Source organism: Pelodiscus sinensis, chromosome 19 (assembly GCF_049634645.1).
Source record: "Pelodiscus sinensis isolate JC-2024 chromosome 19, ASM4963464v1, whole genome shotgun sequence".
NCBI classification, from domain to species: Eukaryota; Metazoa; Chordata; order Testudines; family Trionychidae; genus Pelodiscus; species Pelodiscus sinensis.
Window position 1 is genome coordinate 21,331,140 of NC_134729.1, and position 24,410 is coordinate 21,355,549.

Genomic DNA, 24,410 nt, shown 5'->3' on the forward strand with positions numbered 1-24,410 from the left:
TTCTATTTTTTTATACCACATCTAATAAAGGTAGTAACAAAATATGCATTATTAAAATTCAACAGGATTTACATTTCAGCAGCGGAGTCTGTGTTAGAAGCAATTGATCTAGAATGCCATGGAATTGGTGCCTCCAGAACCAGATTGACTCTAGAGGGATAAACTGGGTCCCTTTACAACTTGTAACAGGCATCAGTTTCACACAGGTGAGCAGAATTTCCAAAGTGCTATGTAAGAAGTTAACAGCTCTACTCCTGTTGACATAAATTAGTGTTCATCTAAAATAAGGGTATGACTCCACCATCAAGTTTGGTTGCCAAAAACTGCCCTTTGGCAACAAAACAGTGAGAGCGTACACTCTGCAATGCAACTTTTATTGGGAAAAACACCCAGTTTCAGTGACAGAAAACTTGAGAGATTTTTTTTCTCCTCCCTCTTTTACTGTTTACAAAGAGCCAGTGTAGACACTGCTGTTTGTTTTGTTGACAGAACTACTTTCTGTTAATATCGCACCATGCTTACCCTGATGGTCTCTGCTCAGTGTATTGTGATTTCTGCTGTCCTGCAGGCATGTGCCTCTCCCCTTTCAAAATGCCAGGAAGTATCTGACAGCTGAGTGAGCTGATCCATTTGGGGAGCAAACAAAGAACAAATCATTGGACTGTTCCTGTTCTGCCCTGCAGTAGGAACACAGCAGCAGGCAGACTTGTGCTGCATGGGGAGAGGGACAGGCTGCTGTGCTGCTTTGACATTCTTGAGCATGGAGAGCTCACAGCTACTTGTGATGCTGCTCCCAGCGCTCGAAGGGAATCCCAAGATGTTCAGTGACCAGTGATACATACCCACAATGCAGTGCTCACACTGCTATGAAGGTGCCCCCAGTGTGGACATGATCTATCAACAGAGGGAGCAAGTGTGAATAACCTCTAGCGACTTTTGTTTTGTTGACTTTTGGGTGTCAACATAAATTTTTGGCAACAAGACTCAGTAGTGTAGACATACCCTAAGACATGCCTCTTCACTTTAGTCTACACTTAAAAGTTGTATCAGCGTAGCTACATTGGTCAGGAGTGTGAAAAACATGCCCCTGACCAATGATGCTAACAAAACCCCCAGCATAAACTCAGCTAGCATTATTTGGGGATTCATTCATTCATCTGAAAAAGTGGGTTGTGTCCATGAAAGCTCATGATACCATCTACACGTTTTGTTAGTCTTGGGTGCTGCTAGACTATTTATTGTTTTCTAAGTTTTATCAGTTGGGGAGATGGTGTTCGTACACTGACAGAAAAACTCCTTCTGTTTATATAGGGTGCATCTACACTAGCAGGTTCTGCTAGCAAAGTGATGCCAGCACAAACCTATGCCAATAGTGGCTCCGTAGTGTAGACACAGCATTAGCTCTAAAGGATAGAGCAGGGGGAGGCTTTCAGTGGCACAAATGGGAGTTATGCATCCAGCCTCTATTGACTTTCAATGGAAATTGGTTGCTTGACTCCCATTTGTGCCTATGAAAATCTCCTCTTCGGCACTCTGGTTCCCTGGGACATTCAGCTCCTGTGAGTGCAAATGTACTCCCTAGATACAGGGTGCTATGTACAGCCGTTCAGAGAATAGGAGTCGTCATTGAGTGCAAGACAGTTTATGTTCTAGGCTTGTGAGCAGCACAAATGCATCTTAGCAGTAGGTGTAAACATATTTGCCTCTTCCAGTCCCGAGACGCACAGGACAGAGTTGAACGAAGGTGGAAATTATCCAAGGAGGTTTTCACTCTGTTCCAAATATCACTGTGTGAAATGTCATTCTGGGGTCCAGTTCACATTTGCTTAGCTTTTCTAATGACCAGTGCTGCAAACTTCATTTGGAATGTGAAAAGCCAGGTGGGTTCCCTCTGTGGCATCATCAATAATAAAGAATGTGCAGTTGTAACAAATCTGACAATGTTGATGATGCAAGTGTGAGGAAATAAGATCCAGCTCCTGTCTTTCCCCATCTCTGTGGGGATGTTCAGGGTCACGGGGAGAGAAAAACTTGTTAGTAACGGTGAGTAGATGTGACTTGAAAACACGAGGGCTGTGTCTACACTGGCATGAATTTCCGGAACTGCTTAAAACGGAATACTATTCCTTTTTCTGTTTTTCCGGAAAAGGAGTGTCTACATTGGCAGGCTGCTTTTCTGGAAAAGCCCTTTTTCCAGAAAAGCGTCTGTGGCCAATGTAGATGCGCTTTTTTGGAAAAGAGCCCCGATCGCCATTTTCGCGATCTGGGCTTTTTTCTGGAAAAGACTACTGGGCTGTCTACACTGGCCCTTTTCCGGAACAGTGTTCCGGAATAAGGACTTATGCCTGAGCGGGAGCAGAATAGTTTTTCCGGAATAGTGGCTGATTTTGTACAGTTGAGCATCGTTGCTTTTCCGGAAATTCAAGGGCCAGTGTAGACAGCTCGCAGCTTATTCCGGAAAAGCGGCTGATTTTCCGGAATAAGTGGCCCAGTGTAGACACTGCCAGGGAGTAGCAAATGGTGTTACGTTCACATGGATCCTCTATAATCAGGGCTCGACAATCTATGTAATCTTGCCCTTGGCGAGTAGATTACAGTCTGGAAGAGCTGGGTTTGGACAGCGTGGCTGGTGAGCAGGGCTTGCCGCAGCTCAGCAAGCCCTGCTTATAACTAAATCTGCAAATCACAGATATCTCTTTTGTAGACCAGGTGCATTACGGTCTGATCTTGACAAGGTCCTGAGCATCCCTTGTAAGCATCAGGCTCAGAGGGTGTGCCTACACTGCCGAGCTTACCTCGAAATAAGCTATGCAAATTGAGCTATGTCAATTGCATAGCTTATTTTGAAATAAATAGGGAGCATCTACCCAGCACTTATTTTGAAATAGAGCACTCTTCCTCTGACTTCCCTTATTCCTTGTACAATGAGGGTTACAGGAGTCGGAGTATGAAGTCCTCCGGCTTGACAGTATTACGACACTATTTCGAAATAACTGCCTGCTATGTAGATGCGGACTGAGTTATTTTGGAATAGTGCTAGTTATTTCGAAATAGTGTTGCTGCATAGATGTACCCAGTGAGGCCAGTTTGATGTTGGAGCAACATATTACTACTATATTTGAGATATAGTCTCATACACCACTGTGAAAAGATCCTCAGAAAAATGAAAATAAAGAAAAGGTGCATCTTTGAGCATAAGAATGGCCATACTGGATCAGACCAAAGGTCCATGTAGGCCAGTATCCTGTCTGCTGACGTGGCCAAAGCAAAGTGCCCCAGAGGGAATGAATAGAACAGGGAATCATCAAGTGATTACTTTGTTGTCCATTCCTAGTCCTGACAAACAGAGGCTGGGGACACCATCCCTTCTCATCCTGGCTAGTAGCCATTGATGGACGTATCCTTCATGAATTTATCTAGTTATTTTTTGAACAACATCCTGTGGCAGGGAGTTCCACAGGCTGACTGTGTACTTCCTTTTGTTCTTTTAAAACCTGCTACCTATTAATTTCATTTGACCCCTAGTTCTTGTGTTATGGGAAGGAGTAAATATTTTTTTCTTATTTGCTTTCTCCATACCAGTCGTGATTTTTCAGTCATACGCCCCCTTAGTTGTCTCTTTTCCAAGCTGAAAAGACCGAGCCTTATTATTCTCTACTCATATGACTGTCGATCCTCACCCCTGATAACTTTTGTTGTCCTTTTCTGAACTTTTTCCCGTTCCAGTATATCTTTTTAGAGATCAGGTGACCACATCTGCACACAGCATTCAAGATGCAGTGTACCATCTACTATATATTTGAGACCGTTTGTGTGTTTGTCTGTCTGTCCTTCTGTCTGCCTGTGAGTGTTTGTTCAAGAACTCCTCCTAAGCAGTAAGAGCTAGGACCACCAACTTTGCTATGGAGCTTCCTTTGATCATAATTTAAAGCAAGATAAGAGTTTGGTTGTGCCAGGACAATGGGATGTGAGTGGAATGTGATTGTTTCTCATCAAATGGAAAAGGACATCTCTGATAGCAAGGACAGTTATGCTCCAGAATGACCATAGGGCGCAGCAAACAAATGTGTCCCAACAGCCCTGGAGAGTCATGGAGCAGCCGCCAGCTAGGCAGCGTGGCCCAATGGCCCAACTTGCCCTGGCCAGCCCAAGGTAGAAGTGCCAACTGCCCTGGGGGGAGAGGTCACCACTGGCCTGACAGCCCCGGAGAGACACAAAGCAGCCAGTGGCCAGACAGCATGGCACCCACTGCCCTGCACTGGTTCTGGGGAGCAGCCAGCAGCTGCCCTCACCCCCTGCCCTGAGTCCCCCCACCTCTGGCCTTGACTCCTGCACCCCCCCTCTTCTGAGCCCTCCATATCTCCCAACCCCCAGCCCTGACTCCTGAACTCTCTACCCCCTGCCCTGAGCCCTTTCTCACTCCCCTATCCTGACTTCTTCATCCTCCCAACATCTTAAGCCCCTGTTATAGTGCTGCACATGAATAACAAACAGTAAAATACTCTTGCAGGATGCTATGAGAACATGCATACTCCTTTCTTCATGAGGCAGTTTATTCCCACTCAAGAAGGTGGGCCCAAGGGCTGGTACAGTTGAGATGCTATTTCCTAACTTCAGGGAGAGAATTATTCTTTCATATATTGATTTGTGACATTGTATTGATGGAGCTGGAATCTTACAGAGCTTTCAAGAATACATTCAGGCAATGAGGCAAAGAAGCAGATATGTGATATATGGAGTTGTATGCAACCCTATTCTGTGAAAAGTTACTAAGGAGAATGGAGAGTTTGTGTATATATATATATATGACTTGGCGCCTGGGAAGAGGATATGAAGAATATGACATGGCTCTCTCTTGTTTCTGCAGTGATTGGTTCTTGATCCTTGAGCTGTATTTTGAGCAGTGATCTGGGAATATATTATTCCTATATTTACTGCTGTCCCATCCCTGTCCAAGAGAAACATAAAAGAGAAAATGACTCACAAGCTGTTCGGGGCTTGGCGAAGTAGAGAGGAAAAAAATGATTTGCCCAGGGTCAGAGCTGGTTGGAAAAATGGAAAAAGCATGTTCTGAAAAATATTGAAATTGTTTCCATTTTGCCTATTGAAAACAGAACAGTCTCTTGTTTAGTTCCCTCACTTCCCCAACTTTTTTGTGAAATTTTTGAAAAAAAATTCATGAGAGAAATTTTAATGTTTCAGTTTCCCCCTTTCCTTGCTTTACCAGGGAGTTCAATAAAATGAATAATATTCGGAGTTTGGGGGGAATTTTTTTCCCTTTTGGCAACTTTTTCAAAGTTGAGGAAGTTTTGAAAAGTTAAGTGTCAGACAAAGAGGTAAGCAGGTGCATTCTGGTGTGCAGCTCCGGCAAGAGCTGTCTGAGCTGTGGCAAAAGCCAGTAAGGAGCTATTTAAAGAGCTGGCAGGGATGCGGGTCGCAATAGGACAGTACCTGTAAGAAATTTTAAGTTACTTTCACTTAACTGGTCAGACAGAAAGTGCTAAATAAAGGAAAAAAACAGAAAAGAGTTTGTGTGATGAGAGTGAGAGCGAGAAAGAGATAAGTTTTCATTCTGTTGCGTTCAGTGGTAAAAAGGGAAGTAAAGAGAAAAAACAAAATCTCAAGATTTGGAATCAATAAATCTTAGATTTTGATTGGGGGGTGGAGTACGGGAATTATTTCTTTTAAGCATTCAGCTTAGAGATAAAAGATTACTTTGTATTTTTTTTAAACAAAATCTGTCAGAAATGACCCCATCATTACAGGAGCATATTACTGTTAAGGGGGCCTGGCTCTATCATGGTGCTTCTCTGCAGAGAGAAGTCTGCTTATCTAGGTATTTGCCTAGTTTTACAAGAGGCTACATAAACAGCACTAGCAAAGTCAATACAAATTAAAATTTCAGGCAGACACTGACTAGTTTATGCTGCTCTATATACAGTATCCTGAAATGTAAGTACAGTATTTATTTCACAATCAACGTATTTTATAATTCTATGGTAAAAATGAGAAGTGAAGCAATTTTTCAGCAATTGTGTCTTGTGGCACTTTTGTGAGTTTATATCTTATTTTGTAAGCAAGTAGATTTTAAGTAAGGTGAAACTTGGGCTAGAACGACATTAGACTCCTGAAAGGGAGTTGTCAGGAAAGATTGAGAACCAGTGCTTTAACACACTGTTTTGTTGTTTCATTGCTGGGTACGTAATCAAGTTGTTGGCACTGGGCATTCTTGAAATACTTTGAGGTTAGCTAATTGTGCTAAGATTGGGAAGGAAAGAAATGGCAGATTTTGATCTTCAAGGGTTGCTTCTGTCCCAGTGAGGAGTAGCTGCACTTTACTCTGACACAATAATTTTCCAATGCTATTTTTTGTTGTTGTTATATTTATATTTAGAAACATTTTCTGCTCCTTCCCTTTCCTTCTCTTTCTGTGGAACAGTTGTGTAAATTTCTCTTAATATAATACAGCAGTAACATTAGCGCTCAAACTAAAAAGAATCCTTCAAGCAGGGAGGTAGTTATCTTTCTCTGACAGGCCTGAGATCTTCTACTGGGATTTTATTCTCTTGGCCTGTGATTACATGAGCCCTTTTACTTTGGAAGAACTGAAAGTTAGTGAAGTTGTCTCTTATCCAGCTGATCTCCTCTGTGCTCTCTTTTGCAGTGAGTATGCAGAATTCAGAGGGTGGATCAGATTCCGCAACTTCTGTGGCACTGCGTACATCTGCGTCTGCTCAGGCTCCGGTTGTGCAGCCAGTGCCGGCCTCGCAGCAGGTAACGTTACTACAGCTGCACAGCTGTTAATTCTGTCTCCATGGAAAACAACCCCAATATTAATGCTGAATGTGCTTTAACTCCTAGCTCAAAGGATTTTGTTTAAAATATCAATTTGAAGCAATTTGAAGTTAGAAACGAAGGTTTCTAACCATTAGAGGAGTGAGGTTCTGGAACGGCCTTCCAAGGAAGTAGTGGGGGCAAAAGATCTATCTGGCTTCAAGATTAAACTAGATGGGTTTAGAAAGGGGATGGTTTGATGAGATAACATGATCTTGGTAACTAATTGACCATTCATTATCAGAGGTAAATAGGTCAATGGAAGGATGATGGGAGTTACCGAAGAGAACTTTCTGGGTGTCTGGCTGGTGAGTCTTGCCCACATGCTCAGGGTTTAGCTGATCGCCATATTTGGGGTCGGGAAGGAATTTTCCTCTAGGGTAGATTAGCAGAGGCCCTGGAGGTTTTTCGCCTTCCTCTGTAGCATGGGGTACAGATCACAGCTGGAGGATTCTCTGCATCTTGGGGTCTTCAAAGTATTTGAAGGCTTCAATATCTGAGATATAGGTGAGAGGATTATTCTAGGAGGGGGTGGGCGAGCTTCTGTGGCCTGCACTGTGCAGGGGGTCAGACTAGATGATCATAATGGTCCCTTCTGACCTTAAAGTCTATGGCTACGTCTACACTGGCCCCTTTTCCGGAAGGGGCATGTTAATTTCACCTATCGTCGTAGGGAAATCCGCGGGGGATTTAAATATCCCCCGCGGCATTTAAATAAAAATGTCCGCCGCTTTTTTCCGGCTTTTAAAAAAGCCGGAAAAGAGCGACTACACTGGCCCCGATCCTCCGGAAAAAGCGCCCTTTTCCGGAGGCTCTTATTCCTACTTTGAAGTAGGAATAAGAACCTCCGGAAAAGGGCACTTTTTCCGGAGGATCGGGGCCAGTGTAGACGCTCTTTTCCGGCTTTTTTAAAAGCCGGAAAAAAGCGGCGGACATTTTTATTTAAATGCCGCGGGGGATATTTAAATCCCCCGCGGATTTCCCTACGACGATAGGTGAAATTAACATGCCCCTTCCGGAAAAGGGGCCAGTGTAGACGTAGCCAATGAGTCTATAAGTGTGCGTGTGAGTGTGCATAAGTGTAAGTGGTAATGAAGCCTACCTATATATTGTGTTCATAAGTGCCACAGAAACATTTGTAATAAAAAACATACACTTTGATTCAAGGCATGAAACTTGGATTTGAACTTAGCTATGTTGCCAAGAAAACCCTTTCCTGCCAATTTGGGATTGCTCTGTTGCAGTGACTTGATACATCAATAAAAGCAATAAACATGCAAATTGTTTAAAAAGGTATCTCCTGGAGTTGAAAGAAGTATCAAAATCAACAGAACTGTGTGTAGGGAAAAATCAGGAAAAGAACCCACAGAGAGGGGTTGGGGATGGCTTGGGGGGTATTTTCTTCACTTTTTGAGTATGTATTGCTTAGTTTTATTAGCATATCTATAAAATGTTTGAAAGTTTTTGTAATACTAGAAAAAATAAGTTCTAACTCCAATCTGTGATTGAACATTTTATTCAATAAGATTTTGAAAATGATGAGAAAATTGAGGGCCCACTTATACTTTTTAGGGAACTATGAGAAGGTTGTCATATAATTGTTCAGAAGGGATGGGAAACAGACAGAAGGATGGAGTGACTGACTGGAGAGAGAGAGAGAGGTGTAACTATTGGGTAGAATCAAGTATCATTGGATGTTGAAGTAGGGAGTGGATGGAGCTGGGAACTTCTGGGTTTGCTAGAGTCTTGAAATTGCTCTGCCCACCTTGCAGAGAATAGTGTGGTCCTGCTATAAAGCTGGCTATGTGTTTCGATCTTCCCATGTTGATTCTGTCAGGAGGTTGTTTCTTATTCTAAAGATTAAAGGATAGGAATGTGATTAATGCCATCAGCATGATTCAATGGAAAATTGCTCTTGTCAAGCAAACCTGACTTGATTCGTTGAGTTAACAGGCTTGCTTGAGAAAGATAATAGTGTAGATACAATAAACTTTTATAAGGCATTTGTCATGGTGCTGCACAAAATTCTTTTTTTAAAAATTGACACTGTATAATATCAATCAAGCACTTGTTCAATCAGTGAAGAACTGGCTAATTGACAGATCTCAAAAGCAGTCAATAGGGAATCGTCATCCAAAAAGTGGAGTTGTTTTGTAGAGGGCTTCCACAAGAATTGTGACTAGACTTGACACTATTCAACATTTTCATCAAATGTGGAAATAAATATAAAATTGCTGCTGATAAAATTTGTGGCTAACACAAATATGGAGGGAGCAGTAAATAATGAAGACTATTTACTGTGTGTGTGGGCAGTCACATAGAGCTTGAATACAGCCAAGACAAAGGCCATGCCTACAGAATGAGGAAAGCACTGACAGGGAAAAGGATTTAGAGGTCCTAGTAGAGGTCCAAGCTACTGAACCTGAGCTCCCAGTGTGGTGCTGTGTCGAAAAAGAGCTAGTGTGGTCCCTCAGGGTGTGTCCATATAGCACCCTTACCTCAAAATAAGCTATGCAATTTTGCTTCACAAGTGATTAATCAGGCCCGCCAAGTCAGAGGGTCAGGGCTCCATGCATGGAACACCAGAAGGGAGGTGATTGTAGCTCTGTATATGGCATTGGTGAGACCAATACTGGAATACTGTTTGCACTTTTGCTGTTCATATTTTAAAAAGGATTTTGAAACATCAGAGGATTGGGAAAAAGAGCCATACAGATAATGTGGGAAATGTTTTAGAGCAGGGCTACTCAACTTTGGAAGCCCTGGGAGCAACAATGATACTCACAGCACATGCCAAGGGCCGCAACTTAAGTGTGGTTGCTTATACATGCAAATATATATGCAAATATATGCAAATAGCTTCTTTCACACTGACAGGCATGAATACAAAGATTAAGCCTTAAGCTGCGGCGCCAGACCCAAACATGGCCAGTGTGAGCCAGTTAGCACCTCTCAGGCTCTGCGCACACGGCTAAGCAGCCAGCACTTCCCTTAATACCCCAGCGCTCCCCGCACCACCTCTCTGGGGGCTAGAAATGCTGACATCCTGTACCCGTCTATTCCAGCCAGCCTGTCAGCTTGCGTTTCAATGCATACCCCATCCGAGAGATGCCTCGCCATTGTGGAGCATGTTCCCAGTGGAGGCCATGTTCAAAGGATCCCACCCATGGGCCGCGTGTTGAGCCCTGCATAAACCCAAACAGCATTGCGGGCCGCAAACAAACAGGCCATGGGCCGTGTGTTGAGTAGCCCTGTTCTAGAGTGAGAGGTAGCAGAGTTCAGTCTCTTTAGTTTATATAGAAAAACAGACGTGACAAGATTAGTGGATAAATGTCTTTCCCAGGAGAAAATACTGGGTACTAATGGGTTCTTTAATCAAGGGGAAAAAAAGGCAGAACATCAGCCAATAGTTGGAAGCTGAAGCCAGACAAATTCAAATTATTCAAAAGATAGAAATTGATGAAGGTGATTAACCATTGGAACAAGTTACCAGGGGAAGTGGTGAATTCTCCATCTCTGACTGTTTTCAGATCAACACTGTGGATGCCTTCTGAAAGGTATATTTTATTCAGACATGTGTCATGCTTTAGTCAAGGAGCAGTTTATTGGTCTCAGTAACTGGGTCAAATTTAAAGGCCTGTCATATTCATGGAGTCAGATTATATGATCTGCTGATTTTCTTCTGGCCTTAAAGTATGAAACAAGTGATTGTGTAGAGTGAAGCAATGAAAATACTTTACTTTGCTTAAGTAAAATGTAAATTTTGGCAATAGTCCAGCCGTAAGACAGAGAAGAATCATGCTTCTCGTGAAAAAGTCTAGTAGATCAGTTTATTCATGTGCATGTAGTGGCACGTTTGACCCCGAAGAACCATTGCCTATTAAAGAATAGCAGAATATTGCTTAGAGGAGAAGAATATTGAGTTTGATCCTAGAAAATCAATTTTGGATGACACAGATATCATCAAAAGAGACCCACACTAAAAATGTAAACGAATCTTCCAAGCTTTCCAGCAGCTCTTCAACATTAGTTTCATTCTGAAGCAATCTTTGTTCATCTCAACACTCCAGATGTGTCACGGGTCACTCTCTGATGATGCCATTAAGAACAACTGAAAAGCAAAAACTTAAATGTTTCAACTTCTTGTCAAGTTCTTTTATGCTAACACCACCTTTAATGTTGCACAAAAAGAGTAATTTGAAGGAGTAATTGAAGCAATTTGTTCTGAACAATCTCCTGCAGATGGATTTCAGCTCGCAGACCCACTGGTAGATTCTACAAGGAACAATGAGAGAGGAAAAAAATGAAAGAAAGCTATAGGAAAATCAACTTGGACATTAGTGTAGGATGTTTAGAGACTATTTATTTGGGCATAAGCTCACTGTTGAAGTGGGCATTTTGCCCACAAAAGCTTATGTTCAAATAAATCTATTAGCCTCTAAAGCCACGTCTACACTAGGAAAGTATTTCAAAATTACTAAAATCAACTTAACTCCTGATTTAACAAATTCGAGCAAACGTGTCCACACTACGGAGAAGCCTGGAAATTAGTCCAAGGCAAGCTCCGTTACTGTGGACACGCTACATTGGACTTAGAGCCTCAGGAAGCACTGGGGAGTAATTAATTCAAATTACTCTGGGGAGTAGTTATTCGAAAATAGTGACACTGGAGCATTCACACTTGTTATTTTGAAATAACTATTTTGGAATTAGCATTACTCCTGATGAAAAGCAGGAGTATGGATTTTGAATTAACTTGGTAGCGTGGACGCTCTGCTTATACATTTTATCTTGGGGTGGGGGGCTGGGGTTTTTCTGAAATAAAGTCCTTGTGTAGACCAGGGCTAAGGTGCCACAGTATGTTGTTTTTGCAGATATAGACTAACCTGGTGACCCTTCTGAGTCCACTGAGGATCATGACTGTTTCAATATGGGAAATGATACAATAATAGCCTCAAAGATTCAGAATTAAAAATGCATTTCAGCTTAATGAAAAGAGACACCTGATGACTTGATCTCCAGTCAGTGCTTATCATGGCACTGAATGGAGATAAATAAATGTATCTGCTTTGTTACGTGCAGGGATCATGGCAGAAATGAAATGTTGAAAAAGGGTACGGGCCTGGGGTAACTTCTGAAAAGTTTTCCCTGCAGAGGAGAAATACAGGCATGAGGAAAGGTGCAGAGATTTTCCATGATACTTGTGGTTGATCTTTTATTTTAAGACCTGCTTTTATTAAGCAACCAGTTGCTGCTGTTTCCTGGGTGGCTGCTTAAACCAAGTCTCACTTAAAGATGGGCCCAACCAAACCATTTGGATCCACATCCTGAGCTTTCCTCAAGTTTAGAGTATTGGGTTTGGGCCCATTTCCAGTTTAAATGTAGTTTAGATTAAATGGAAGCTGTGGGGAGGCTTTAGAGGGAATGTGTAGCCATAAAGAATGGTGAGGCTGCTATCTTTTATCTGAGGATTTGGGGCACATCCTTGGCAAGCGGCTCTAGTAAATGTATTGCAGGAAAGGGCCTAGTCAGAACGGGGCATTCTGGGCCTAACTGTGACACCGAGTCTAAATGCACATTTCTCTGTTTTGTTCTTTCAGAGGGTTTTGGTTCAAACAACAGGCTCTGCTCCCAAAGGAGCCCAGATGCAGCAGATCTCCATTCCCAGAGTTCAGCAGGTCCCACAGCAGGTAATGTCAATGGAATGGAGGAGCAAGTGCTATCTGAAAGCAAAACAGATCCTGCCGCCCCCTCCCTGACCCCCATGTCCCGCACGTGCTGCTTGAAACTATATAGGCGATCTCTTTAATCTGTCAAAATACATATTTTGGTAGAGAGGTGTCTGACCAGAAAACTGGAGATCCATTTCCTCTGCCCTTTCATGGGATTTAGTCTTTCTTTTAGACTGACGATAAAGGAGATTCTCGCAAGGTATTTTAAGGCTTAAAATAAAAGTCTCCTCAGCAGCTGTCTTGTGTCAGATTTCACTTTCTAGAGTCTAGGGGAGAGTTTTATTTAAAAATTAATAATTAATAATTATTTCGCTTTTCTGTATAGATTACCGTCTAGAGTCAAATTGCGTGTTTTAAAAAAATCCTACTTGTATACACAAAGTAAGCCAAGTCACACAGGTCATTGTGCTGACGAATATGTACAGGACAGGTGTGAGAATGATATTGTTTTTGCAAATGATTGCCTGTGTGTTTTAGCTTGTGTGAACTTTGATGTCTAATTTTATAAAAATGAGGCCTTTAAAAATACATTTTGAAAATAGGACAAATATAGTTTAAGTTAATGTTAGTTCTTAAGCAGCTTTGAGTACGCTTGTAATTGCTTGAGTGCGTGTTTGTGTGTAGTGTCTTCTATTGCTGCCTGGCAATGATTCGTCTATAAACCCAGGATGGTCACATTTGTTTCAGGTGCAAACTGTGCAGCATGTGTATCCAACTCAGGTCCAGTATGTGGAAGGAGGAGAGGCTGTCTACACCAATGGAACCATGTAAGAGTCTCTGTCATTCACATTACTAGAGCCAATAAAAGTTCATTTTGCTTTCTTTGAGCGTCAGAGTACAATTGTCTGTCCTGCAGGATGGAGAGAGAGTACACAAAAAGTTTTACTCTCTGATTCAGACACTCATCTTGCAGCTGGGTACAGAGTCAGTCCTTCTACTCTCTCTGTACCGGGGTTGCTGCATTCTCCTCCTGCTGCAGACACTAGCTCCTGTAAAGGGGAGGAGGAGCAGCCTGCACAGCACTGTGTAATGGCTGTGGCAGTGGCGAGACTGCTTTGATGCTGGATGCATCATGTGTGAGACACATCTCCGCAAGGAGATCCCACCTTAAACCACATGGAGCTCCCTTTATGGAAATGGATCCTATATTCCTTCTCCAAACCATGTTCTATCTACTAGGGAGCCAGGGTTTTCAAAATGGAGACTCCACATAAATGAGACAGAATTCTAATTGGAAGGAGGGTCCTTTCTGTGGTTTCCTCTTCCTCACTTCTTCACTTGAAAGATTCTTTGTGCTCTTCCCCCACAAATTGTAGGGTTGCTACCTGTTCTGTCTTTCTGTGGTGCTTCCAGGATGTCTAGCTGGACCGCAACAAGGCTCAAAGTAACTCTCTTGGTCCAGGACGTATCTTCATGCAATGCCATCATATTGCATTCCCGTGTATTTGTTCCACATCAGCATATGGTCATGGGCCAATTCCCCACTACACAGACTTGTAAGGGTAGAGACCCTCAATGTTGTTCTGAGCTGAGGTTACATTCTTACCTGTCTTGCCCTTCTCTTGAGCATGATTGCAACGAATAGGGTAAACTTGATATTGGATTGTCTGATATTGGATTGTGTGGACTTCTTGGAATAGATGGTCCAAAAGAAAATGCTCATTCTTTGTTATGATAAATTTAAAAAAATCCTGCAATTTCCTGTAAAAAAAAAAAAAAAGTCAGTTTTTCAATGAAAAACAAAAAGAAAAAAAAAAGAAGGAAAAAAATTAAACATTTAAACCAAAGTGAAAATTTTGAGCATAAGCTTTACTTTTGGTACTATTTGGTAATATAAAGCCATTTTTATTTAAAAAGATGTTTTAAATAAAGATGAGAAAATGTCAATCAGCTCTGTTTGTTACAGTTTCTTGAACAATAAAACTCAAATTTTCAAAAGCACGTAGATGACTCAAAACCCTAAGTTTCATTTTCCAAAGAGACTTAGGAGCTTCAGGCCCATTCTAACACAGAAATTTTTGCTAAGAAAGTGATGTTGGTTAGGGTTGTGAAGATTTATTTTTCTGGTTTCAGAACAACATTTCTATGCCAGTGAAATCCCTGGTGCATATGTGATTTTTGCCGATTCAGCTTATTTCATCTGGGGAATATGATACCAGAAAAAGGTCTCCTTTGCCTTTGTGTCTGTGCTGAGGGTGTGTTGGTAGCAAACATTCTCCAGCATCAACTAGGCCTCCATCTCATGTAGGCAATTTTGAAAATTTCCCCTTAGTTTCTGAAGACCAGGGTGTTAGAACTTGAGCTCCTCTTTGGGCCATGTGCTTTATCATGTTGCATCCCACACAGGCTCACTGACTGGAAGGGGGGCACAAAGAAAGGCAACTACCCCAGGACCCAGTGATACAAGAGGGCTCAGAGCTCCGGGCACTTTAAATGTCTGCCGGAGCACCGTGATGCACACTCTGGGCAGCACTGAGGGCTGGGGGGGAGGGGAGAGAGGGGAGGCTGGCAAGGTACGCTCCAGTCGGTGCTGAGGGCTGCCTATCCCCATTCTTGTTGCTTCAGCCCAAGTCCCTACCCCTTAAGGGATGCAAAGCAGCCCCACCCCGTTCTTTGCCTAGGGGCCCAGCAAAGCTGTTGGCCTTTATGAACCCACTTTCCACTTCTGACAGTGCAAACGTTCCAGAGCACTATGGCTTGGGACCTGCTCTAGGGCTGACATCAGAGAGATTCACATTGTCAACTGACTTCTGTATCTGAGCTAAATTTCAGTAGAGCAAGTCCTCTCTACAATGGAGTCAAGGCTTCCTAAAAAACCATTGTGCCATGAGATTAGATATTTAAGCTCCCCGACGTGCTTCACACCCTAACCATATTGTTCCTTTGACAGCCGAGCCGCCTACTCCTACAACACTGAAGCTCAGATTTATGCCCCCAGCAGCGCAGCTTCCTATTTCGAACCGCAGGGAGGTGGAGCACAGGTGACTACAGCGGCATCCTCTCCTACAGCCATTCCCTCTCACAGCATGGTGGGCATCACTATGGACATTGGGGGAAGTCAGATCCTCTCCAGCTCGGGAGCCTATCTCATTCATGGGGGGATGGAAAATACTAGACACTCTCTGTCACATACTTCACGCTCCTCTCCAGCAACGGTATGTAGCCCTGCAGGTATTGCCACTACAGGGCCAGGAATTGTTCAAGGGGAACTGAAAGGACTTCAGAAAATAAATAAGATTTGTGTGTGTGTGTGTGTGTGTGATATAAAATGAATGATGTGTAAGTGTTTTATTAGCATGTGCTTGGGGTGTCTCATTACTCATGAGATTAAGGGGTAACTTGATTGCAGCGTGTAAGTATTGACATGGAGAACAAACATTTAATAATGGGCTCTTGGAAATTTGTCCCATTAAGTTCTCATTTCTAGCCCAGTAGGATTTTCAAACAACTTTTATTTTATTTTATTTTATTTTATTTTATTTTATTTTATTTTATTTTCATGCCTAGAAGAGCTGTTGATGATCTACAGCTGAATTTTGTCTGTTCTGGTCCTTGAGCTGGATTTTTGTTTTTTGTTTTTGTGGGAAATGCCACATTTTTGAAGAGAGAAGGAGGAAACATTATGTGGAAGGTTGTTCTTCAGATGAGGCAGGATAGACCATTGCTGAAAGTTGTTAGAGGAAATGCCAAGTGGGGCAGGAATAGTAGGAATTCATTTAGCACATGGATATTACCTCCACCTATGTGGTCTGTACAAATGTGTGAATACATAGATTTAATTGCAAATCTTAGTCTGCAGAACAACATGGGATTACTCATGTCAGGTACCCTGCTACCATGGTGATGGGTACAGTACAAGAACCTTATTAGAATGAAATGTCGATAGCATCGTCTCACTAACAGATCTAATTATGTAGCTGCCTTATTGTACAGGATTTTTGTTTGCTTTCTCCCTCCTTTGGCTTCATTCAGGATTTAGGCCCCTTAAGGTACGTCTACACTGCAACACTATTTCAAAATAACCAGTGCTATTCCGAAATAAGCAGACAGTTTATTTTGAAATAGTGTCAAAATACTATCAAGCTGGAGGACTTCTCACTCCAACTCCTGTACCCCTCATTGTATGAGGAATAAGGGAAGTCGGAAGAAGAGTGCTTCATTTCGAAAAAAGTGCTGTGTAGACGCTCCCTATTTCAAAATAAGTTACACAATTGTAGCTCAATTTGCATAGCTTATTTTGAATTAAGCCCTGCAGTGTAGACGCACCCTTACTCATGTTTAGACAGCCCAGCAGTAACTGTTCTTACTCCAAATAGCTCATTGTTTAAGGACAGATAGACAAGAAGACAGACTACCAGGAAGAAGAAACAACATGTAATTTAAAAAAAGCAGATATGTATGTGAACTAGATTCATTGTAGGTAGCATGGGAGACATGGGTCTTCAAAAGGGACATAAATGTAGACAGGATAGCCCTTAATTCCCAGTGCTGCCCAGAACACGTGGTGCTTCGGCAGTGGTTTAAAGGCAGCGGCAGCAGCATCTGGAGCCCCAGGCCTCTTTGAATTGTGGGGCCCCGCGGTAATTGCCCTCCTGGTCCCTTGTCAGCAGGCCTGTTCCCAGATTCTGACAAGGGGCAGGAACTCCTCAGACCATGCTTTTACATCCCTGTCCATCTGGCTTAATAGCCATTAATGGACTTATGCCCCTTATCTAACATAATTAAAAAAGGAACTATAGTCTTGACCTTCACAACATCCTCTGGCAGATAGTTCCATAGGTTGACTGTGCGTTGTCTGAAGAAGCACTTCCTTTTGTTTATTTTAAACCTGCTCCCTATTAATTTCATTTGGTGACCTCTAGTTCTTATGTTATGAGAAGGAGTAAATAACATTTCCTTATCTACTTTCTTCATGATTTTATAAACCTCTATCATATCTCTTCCCCTCTTCCAAGCTGAAAAGACCTAGTCTTATCAATCTCTCCTGATATAAAAGCTTCCTCACCCCTATAATTTTTGTTGCCATTTTATGTACCAATTTCAGTATATCTTTTTTGAGATGGGGCAACCAGATCTGCATGCAGTATTCAAACTGTGGGCATGCCATGGAGGCAATATATAGAGAACACAAGAACGGCCAGACTGGGTCAGACCAAAAGTCCATCTAGCCCAGTATCCTGTCCTCCAACAGTGACCAATGCCAGGTGCCCCAGAGGGAATGACAGAACAGGGAATCATCAAGTGATCCCTCCCCTATCACCCATTTTCAACTTCTGACAAAGAGAGGCTAGGGACACCATCCCTGCCCATCCTGTCTAATAGCCACTGATGGACCTATCCTCCATGAACATATCTAGTTCTTTTTTGAACCCTGTTAAAGTCCTGGCCTTCACAACATCCTCTGGCAAGGAGTTCCAGAAGTTGACTGCACTGCGTGAAGAAATACTTCCTTTTGTTTGTTTTAAAACTGCTACCTATTCATTTCATTTGGTGACCACTAATTCTTGTGTTATGGGAACAAGTAAATAACTTTTCCTTATTTACTTTCTCCACAGCAGGCAATATGATATTCCCTATCCCTTTCCTAATGATTCCCAACATTCCATTAGCTTTTTTGACTTCCCCTACACATTAAGTAGATGTTTTCAGAGAACTATACATAATGGCTGTGTCTACATTGGCACCCTTTTCCGGAAACGGGATGCTAATGAGACCAGTCGGAATTGCAAATGCCCCGGGGATTTAAATTTTCCCCGTGGCATTTGCATGAACATGGCTGCCGCTTTTTTCCGGCCCGGGGCTGGAAAAAAGCGCCAGTCTAGACAGGGCTCTTGCAGAAAATAAACCCTTTTCCGGAAGATCCCTTATTCCCGATTTTAAAGAGGGATAAGGGATCTTCCAGAAAAGGGTTTATTTTCCGCAAGAGCCCTGTCTAGACTGGCACTTTTTTCCGGCAAAGCCTCGAGCCGGAAAAAAGCGGCAGCCATGTTCATGCAAATACCACGGGGAAAATTTAAATCCCCGGGGCATTTGCAATTCCAACTGGTCTCATTAGCATCCCTTTTCCGGAAAAGGGTGCCAATGTAGACACAGCCAATGACTCTAAGATCGTTTTCTTGATTGGTGGCAGCTAATTTGCATTTGTCAACCTCTCTGCATGACTGTGATTATGGCTAGATATTCTCCATGGTCTTCCAGATGGGCTGAACAGTAGGAATTCTATGAAGACATTATTATGTCTGTTCCAGGAGAGGGCTGTGCCTATGCCAGAAGAGGGTGTGTATGTAATCAGAAGTCCAGAGGCAGGACACCCTGATGTTTTCATATCCATGGCTCCCCAGAATCCTTTTTAGCTCTTTGCTCAGGAAATGGGTTTGTAGCCATTTTCACTCCTTACTAGCTAGTGAGTAGCAGCTAATAGAGAACTGTCATCACCTTGTATGCCAGTGTTCATGAAGTATACCCGAAAAATATTAAACAATGCATATCTCTGGTGTATTGGATTGACCTTTACTGTTAGACAAGAGAGATCTAGTTCCTCTCTGTGCTGGGATGGAAGGAAGCTGGGATGGAAGGAAGGAAAGATATCACAGCTGATTTCCTTTAGATACTTTGCTGAACCTTAGGCCACAAATCCCTGTGTCAGCTCAAAGCAACTGATACTACAAGTTGCCCAAATTTCAGTGTCTCTTCCAATGTAACAAATCAGAGCAGGGTGGGCTGTTTCCATTCTGATTAAAAGCACACACCTTAAAGCGGAGCGATTAAAAATATTTAAGGGCTTCCTCCCAGCCTCTTTTTTTGGAAATGTAAAATCTAGCATATGCATTTCTGTAGGGCTGCTTATCACTGCACGCCTATGAGGGAGACCTGTGTCTTGTCTGTATTATGCGGGTGCATATACAGTGTGGATGTTCAGCTGTTTCCCTATCTTGGAACAGGGGAAGGAAACAGTGTTTCCCTATGACGTTTGACTCATTTCCGTAAGGCTACATCAGCAAACCAAAAAAGTTTTGGTTCCTCCCAGTTACCACAGGATGCTGGACTTATTTCTTGGAAATCACTGAAGCCTACCAAGTCCTTGAAACTGCCCCTTATTTGAGCTCAATAGTATCTAGTTAAGCTAAGGAGGACATTGTACTGTATATCCTTGACTATCTTCTGAGTGGAAACAAAACATTTAGTATTCAGGGTAGCATACAGGAGGGTGGGACCACACCTAGGCACAGACACTGGAAACTAGCACTTTGTCTACGAAAGTAACCAGATCCATTTAACTCCCTTTAGGGCTCTGGCGGATTTTTGCTTTTATAATGGTTATTCTACTTTATCTTATGGCCACCTTGTAGCCATAGGGAATATGCTAACATATATAAAGGAAACTCTAAGCATGGTCTGTTTGAATAAAAAAATGCAAGGCAACAAATAGAGCAAGTGGGGCATTGGCAACATGGTAACATTTACACCTGCTGTTGCATGAGTGATCCCATAGAATTCAGGTGCAGGATGTGAGCCATCTTGGCCTACTTACCTTTGGGAAAGAGAATTGATTAATGATGCCTCTTACCTGGCTATGTGCCATTGATCACTATGGCGATGGGTGCCTTCTTGTCCTGTTGCTACTAATGGGCCATGTATAATGAGCTGCCTGGGACTTCCTTACTACTGCACACTTATGGAGGAGAAACAGGAGGGTTTGTATCTGCCAAGACCTAAGCTTGGGTCTGTCTTGCTTCACTTGTAAACAGCACGTCCCCTTGTCACCCTAAGCTTATAGAGATTTGGGAGCTGCATCTCTCTGTTACCAAGGTCACCAGCTGTTGCAGAAGATCCCAGAGCCTTCTGTCCAGGGTCTTGGCAGATGCATAAAGGGATGTATTTATTTGTAAAGTTTGGCCACAGTTTATGTAGGAGCTTAAGGAGGTTCCCCCCACATGGCAGAAACTCGCACGCCAGGGCCTCATATGTGATGGAGCTGGGCACTTATACTGTCTCTGTGTAGTCTGGGGGCATGGAGCGGTGAGGATGTGGCCCTGAGGCCCATGATCCCATCAGTGCAGTGGTCCCAAACCTTCCGGGGCACTCTGGGAACTGGAATGGCAGCTTTGGAACTACACTGTGATCCCCTGGCAGGCTAAGAGTGGTGAACTATATTCCCTGCCCAAACTCAGTGTCATTCCCTGCCTGCCCTCAGCCTGTTTCCTTGGGTTTGGCAGGAAGGGTGAATTTCAGCGTCCCCACTTGAGCTATTGTCTTCACTATTTATTTATTGTAAATCCCTTTCTTTTACCGTTAACAAAAGGCCCTGAAAGCAGCTCCAGCACTGCCCCATGAGGAAAAATCCAAAGGGAAATAATAATAATAAAAGCTGAAAAGTATTTTTGTCTGACACAGAATAACGCTGGTGATGGAATATGTGTACAGGAGCAGCACCATGGACCCTGCATGATTGTCTCACAAGGCACTCAAACAGTTTGGGACAGGTTGGGCATATACCCTGAACCCAGGCAGCATTTCAATTCCTGCTTACACAGTGTTCAGTGTTAATGGTAGCCCCCAGTATTGGGGAGAGCATGGCTACCAATAAGAGCTGTTGAAAATGTGGGTCCCAGTTCTCCATTGGGTAGGCCCTGACATCAGCTCAGAGTTTCTAGGAGATGCCAAATCAGACCAGTCACATTGTATTGCTCACTTTGCACTGGGGTAAATGACTGCGCAAGGTGCAAGGAAATGGAGAACCAGACCCTCACCAATCAGTGTTTCCCAAAGTTTTGAGATTGGTGATTTCCCTTCCCCCCCCTTACATTTACTATGAAAGTAAGAGTAAAAAAATGTATCCGTGAAATAAACTCATGTCATTTATACGTATTTTGAGAGTTAGCACTTGGTCTCGAAGGGCAAAGGAGAGGAGGAAACAAGATTTTATTTGCTTTAGATTGCAACAACATTTTCAGTTCCTCATGACCTTCCCACATCTGCCTTTTGTAACCCCGTTGGGTGTTGCTATCCACCAACTGGCAAATACTGATCCAAGTGGCTGTTTTCCTTCCCTAGATCGTTACAGGAATACTCGGAGAAATGTTATAGGAAATGTGGGCTCCTCTGCTGCCTGTGGTGGGAAATGCAAAAGAAAAAAAAAATCTTTAAAAATGCCCCACCAAACCCATAGAGCTGCAGTAGACAGTGAACATGAGATTGCTGGATAGGTTGCCATCTCTGACCATGGAAATTGCATTGGCCTCTATGTTAACTATTTGGGGTGTGTCTGTTCTGGAGCTTAATAATAGTCTCCGATGATTACACTGCAGCTTTCATTCAGAAGGGTCCCTAAGGTTAGTAGACTGTAAGGGTCCTCTACCATTGGTTTGAAAACAGCAACACCACATAGCAGTGTGTTAAGCGAGGAAATGAAGGGTAACTTCTTTTATCGAATGTGCAGGGGCATCAAGGTGGGATACGGGCTAACGTGCCCTCTGTTAGGTCGAGTGCCATGTGAACATGATCACAAATGGCTGAAATATTGTAGAAGGGCAATGCCCTTCTACAACTCTGATTCAGAGGGGAGACTGCCCCATAGTTAAGGACTTTCAGCATACAGAGGTCTTAAATCCAGCCACTGGCAAGGCCTACTTCTGTTTAACCAGCAAGATACAGTTTCTCATACCACAGTGCTATATGATTTTAGAGTGACACCGTGGGCCCATTAATGTGTTATTTGTAGTAGCTCTGTTAGATGCACTATTTCATTCAACTACTATGAGTGGGTCTGTTGAGTCTCTGAGTAATTTAGTAAATGCTACTAACCAAATTTGGATTTCACACAGATGGGGCTGATGATAAAATGTACCATCTTTATATGGCTCTCTGTTTAGACATGCAAGAACTACCAATGAAAGTTGTTGGAGGAGTGAATCACTATATTTGTGGAGGGAAAAGGGAAGGAAACAGACATTTCTTCAATAACAGGGAATTTAAAATGCAAGTTCTGAAATGATCCTAGCTCTGCTCTTTCATTCTTAATATGTGTCCTTGCTGAGCAGTTAGTTTGCATGTGTTACAATAACATTTCTTTGCTGCACCTTCAGCTCGTAAGGGCTGTACTGCATCTACCTTGCATCTTTGCCATGTGCCCGTTTATAGACAGCATTAATCATTATTCAGTTATTAATAAAGACAAACCTTGGCTGTTGCTAACTATCTGATTTCCTTTCTTTTCTTTTTTTCTCGTGCGTATTTCCTTTAGCTTGAAATGGCGATTGAAAACCTACAAAAAAATGAAGGGATTACATCACACAAAAGCAGTTTGCTCAACAGCCATGTAAGTTACTGTTGGACTTTACAACCTCTTCCCTGCTTTGTTAGAAGCATTATTTATAGAGGTTTTGTGTACCAGCCAATCTGGGCAAATCAGAGCAGCTTAAGATTTGGTCACTGCATTCTCCATGACAGCTTTGTCCAAAAAAACCCACAGTATGCAAAAGCTTATAATGATTTTTATGCTTGTTTGTCAAGATGCTCTGGATTCTGTTATCTGTCTCTGCCCCATATTTGTTTATTTAATCTGCCTTGGAATAGAAGCTGTAGGCACTTAGGTAAGCGCATTGAGAGGTTTGTCTCCTTTCACTGGAGATTTGCTTTACAGCAACACTGTGTAGTGACTCATAACAGATGTCCTCTGTACCCATATAACAAAGGCATACTGTATGGATGTGTCTTGGCTTGCGTGAGAGTGTACTTCTTCTTTCTATAGCCAGGAAAGGCCTTCACTGTTGCAAAGCTATGCTAAACCCACTTGCTGGACTTTTCTATTTCTTGCTGATCTTAACCATTCCTTTGCTTTGGGTGAAATTCACCCCACTCTACTGGGCCTCTACAAGATCTTCTGTGTTATGCCTTAAGGCCCCCGATCTAGCAAAACTTAATTTTTAAGTACATAATTATAGAATCCTAGAATACTAGGACTGGAAGGGACCTTGAGAGGTCATCGAGTCCAGTACCCTGCCCTCATGACAGGACCCAGTACTGTCTAAACCATCCCTTATGTGGGATAAAAGGGTCTAGTCCAAAGCATACCAAGAGCAGTAGGAAGGTTCCCACTGAACTCGACTGGGCTTTGGATCAGGCCCAGTTGTGGGTCTACGCTGAAAAGTCATGGTATAAAAATGGCACCTTTTCCCACAGTTTTAGTCTCTGTGCATTCAGAGTCAAGATCTCTTGACTCTCTTGGAGGGAGGGAACAAAAAGATGACTTTACCCCTTATCAGCCCTGGAGAACTAGCACAGCTGTGCTGTAGCGAACTGGACTTCTTTTTGGCTTATGTGTCAACAAAACTGTGAATTTAATGGAACAGTCCCTTTTGGATCTAAGCGCTCTCAACTCTCATTGGAGTCAGTGGGAATGGGGAGTGCTTAGCACTTTGCAGGATCAGGTCTTCACATTTCTGTGTCATCAGATTATATTCATGGTCACTCCTGTGCAACTGCACTGAAGAGCAGGACAGATGAGACCACAGACAACATTTGGATACAGATTCAGCCGTATTGATGATGGTGCATAAGCCAGAAATAACCCAGCTCTCAGCCCAGGGTGGTTTACATGACTTGGCAGTAGGAAAAACACACACTTGGCAACTTGAGAACATTTTGATTTGAAAAAAATATTGCAAAAAATATTGGAATCCCTCTCTGGACAATTTTTATAATAGTCATGTCTCCGAGTAGAACATGTCTCCTGGGGCCAGGCCTGTTATTCTGCACTAGGGGGAATTTTACTCCAAAATAACAAAAAGAAAAAAAAATCTACCAGTTTTTTTTCAAGTATATCCACTTTATTTTTGAGTTACT

At 42.6% G+C, this 24,410-nt stretch overlaps 1 protein-coding gene across 11 annotated transcripts in view; it reads left to right on the top strand.

Annotated features, from left to right (window-relative positions):
* Positions 1-24,410, top strand: part of RFX2 (regulatory factor X2) — a 109,943-nt gene that overhangs the window by 53,315 nt on the left and 32,218 nt on the right. For 4 of the 11 annotated variants that reach the window (XM_075902983.1, XM_075902988.1, XM_075902982.1 and 1 more), the window contains 5 exons: positions 6,665-6,774; positions 12,435-12,524; positions 13,254-13,333; positions 15,457-15,721; positions 22,810-22,884. In XM_075902983.1, the coding sequence (XP_075759098.1) occupies positions 6,670-6,774; positions 12,435-12,524; positions 13,254-13,333; positions 15,457-15,721; positions 22,810-22,884 (615 nt within the window). In that variant the 5' untranslated portion in view covers positions 6,665-6,669. Of the gene's footprint in view, positions 1-65; positions 207-6,664; positions 6,775-12,434; positions 12,525-13,253; positions 13,334-15,456; positions 15,722-22,809; positions 22,885-24,410 lie in introns of all 11 variants that reach the window. The other 7 variants (XM_075902984.1, XM_075902986.1, XM_075902985.1 and 4 more) reach the window with 5 other exon arrangements.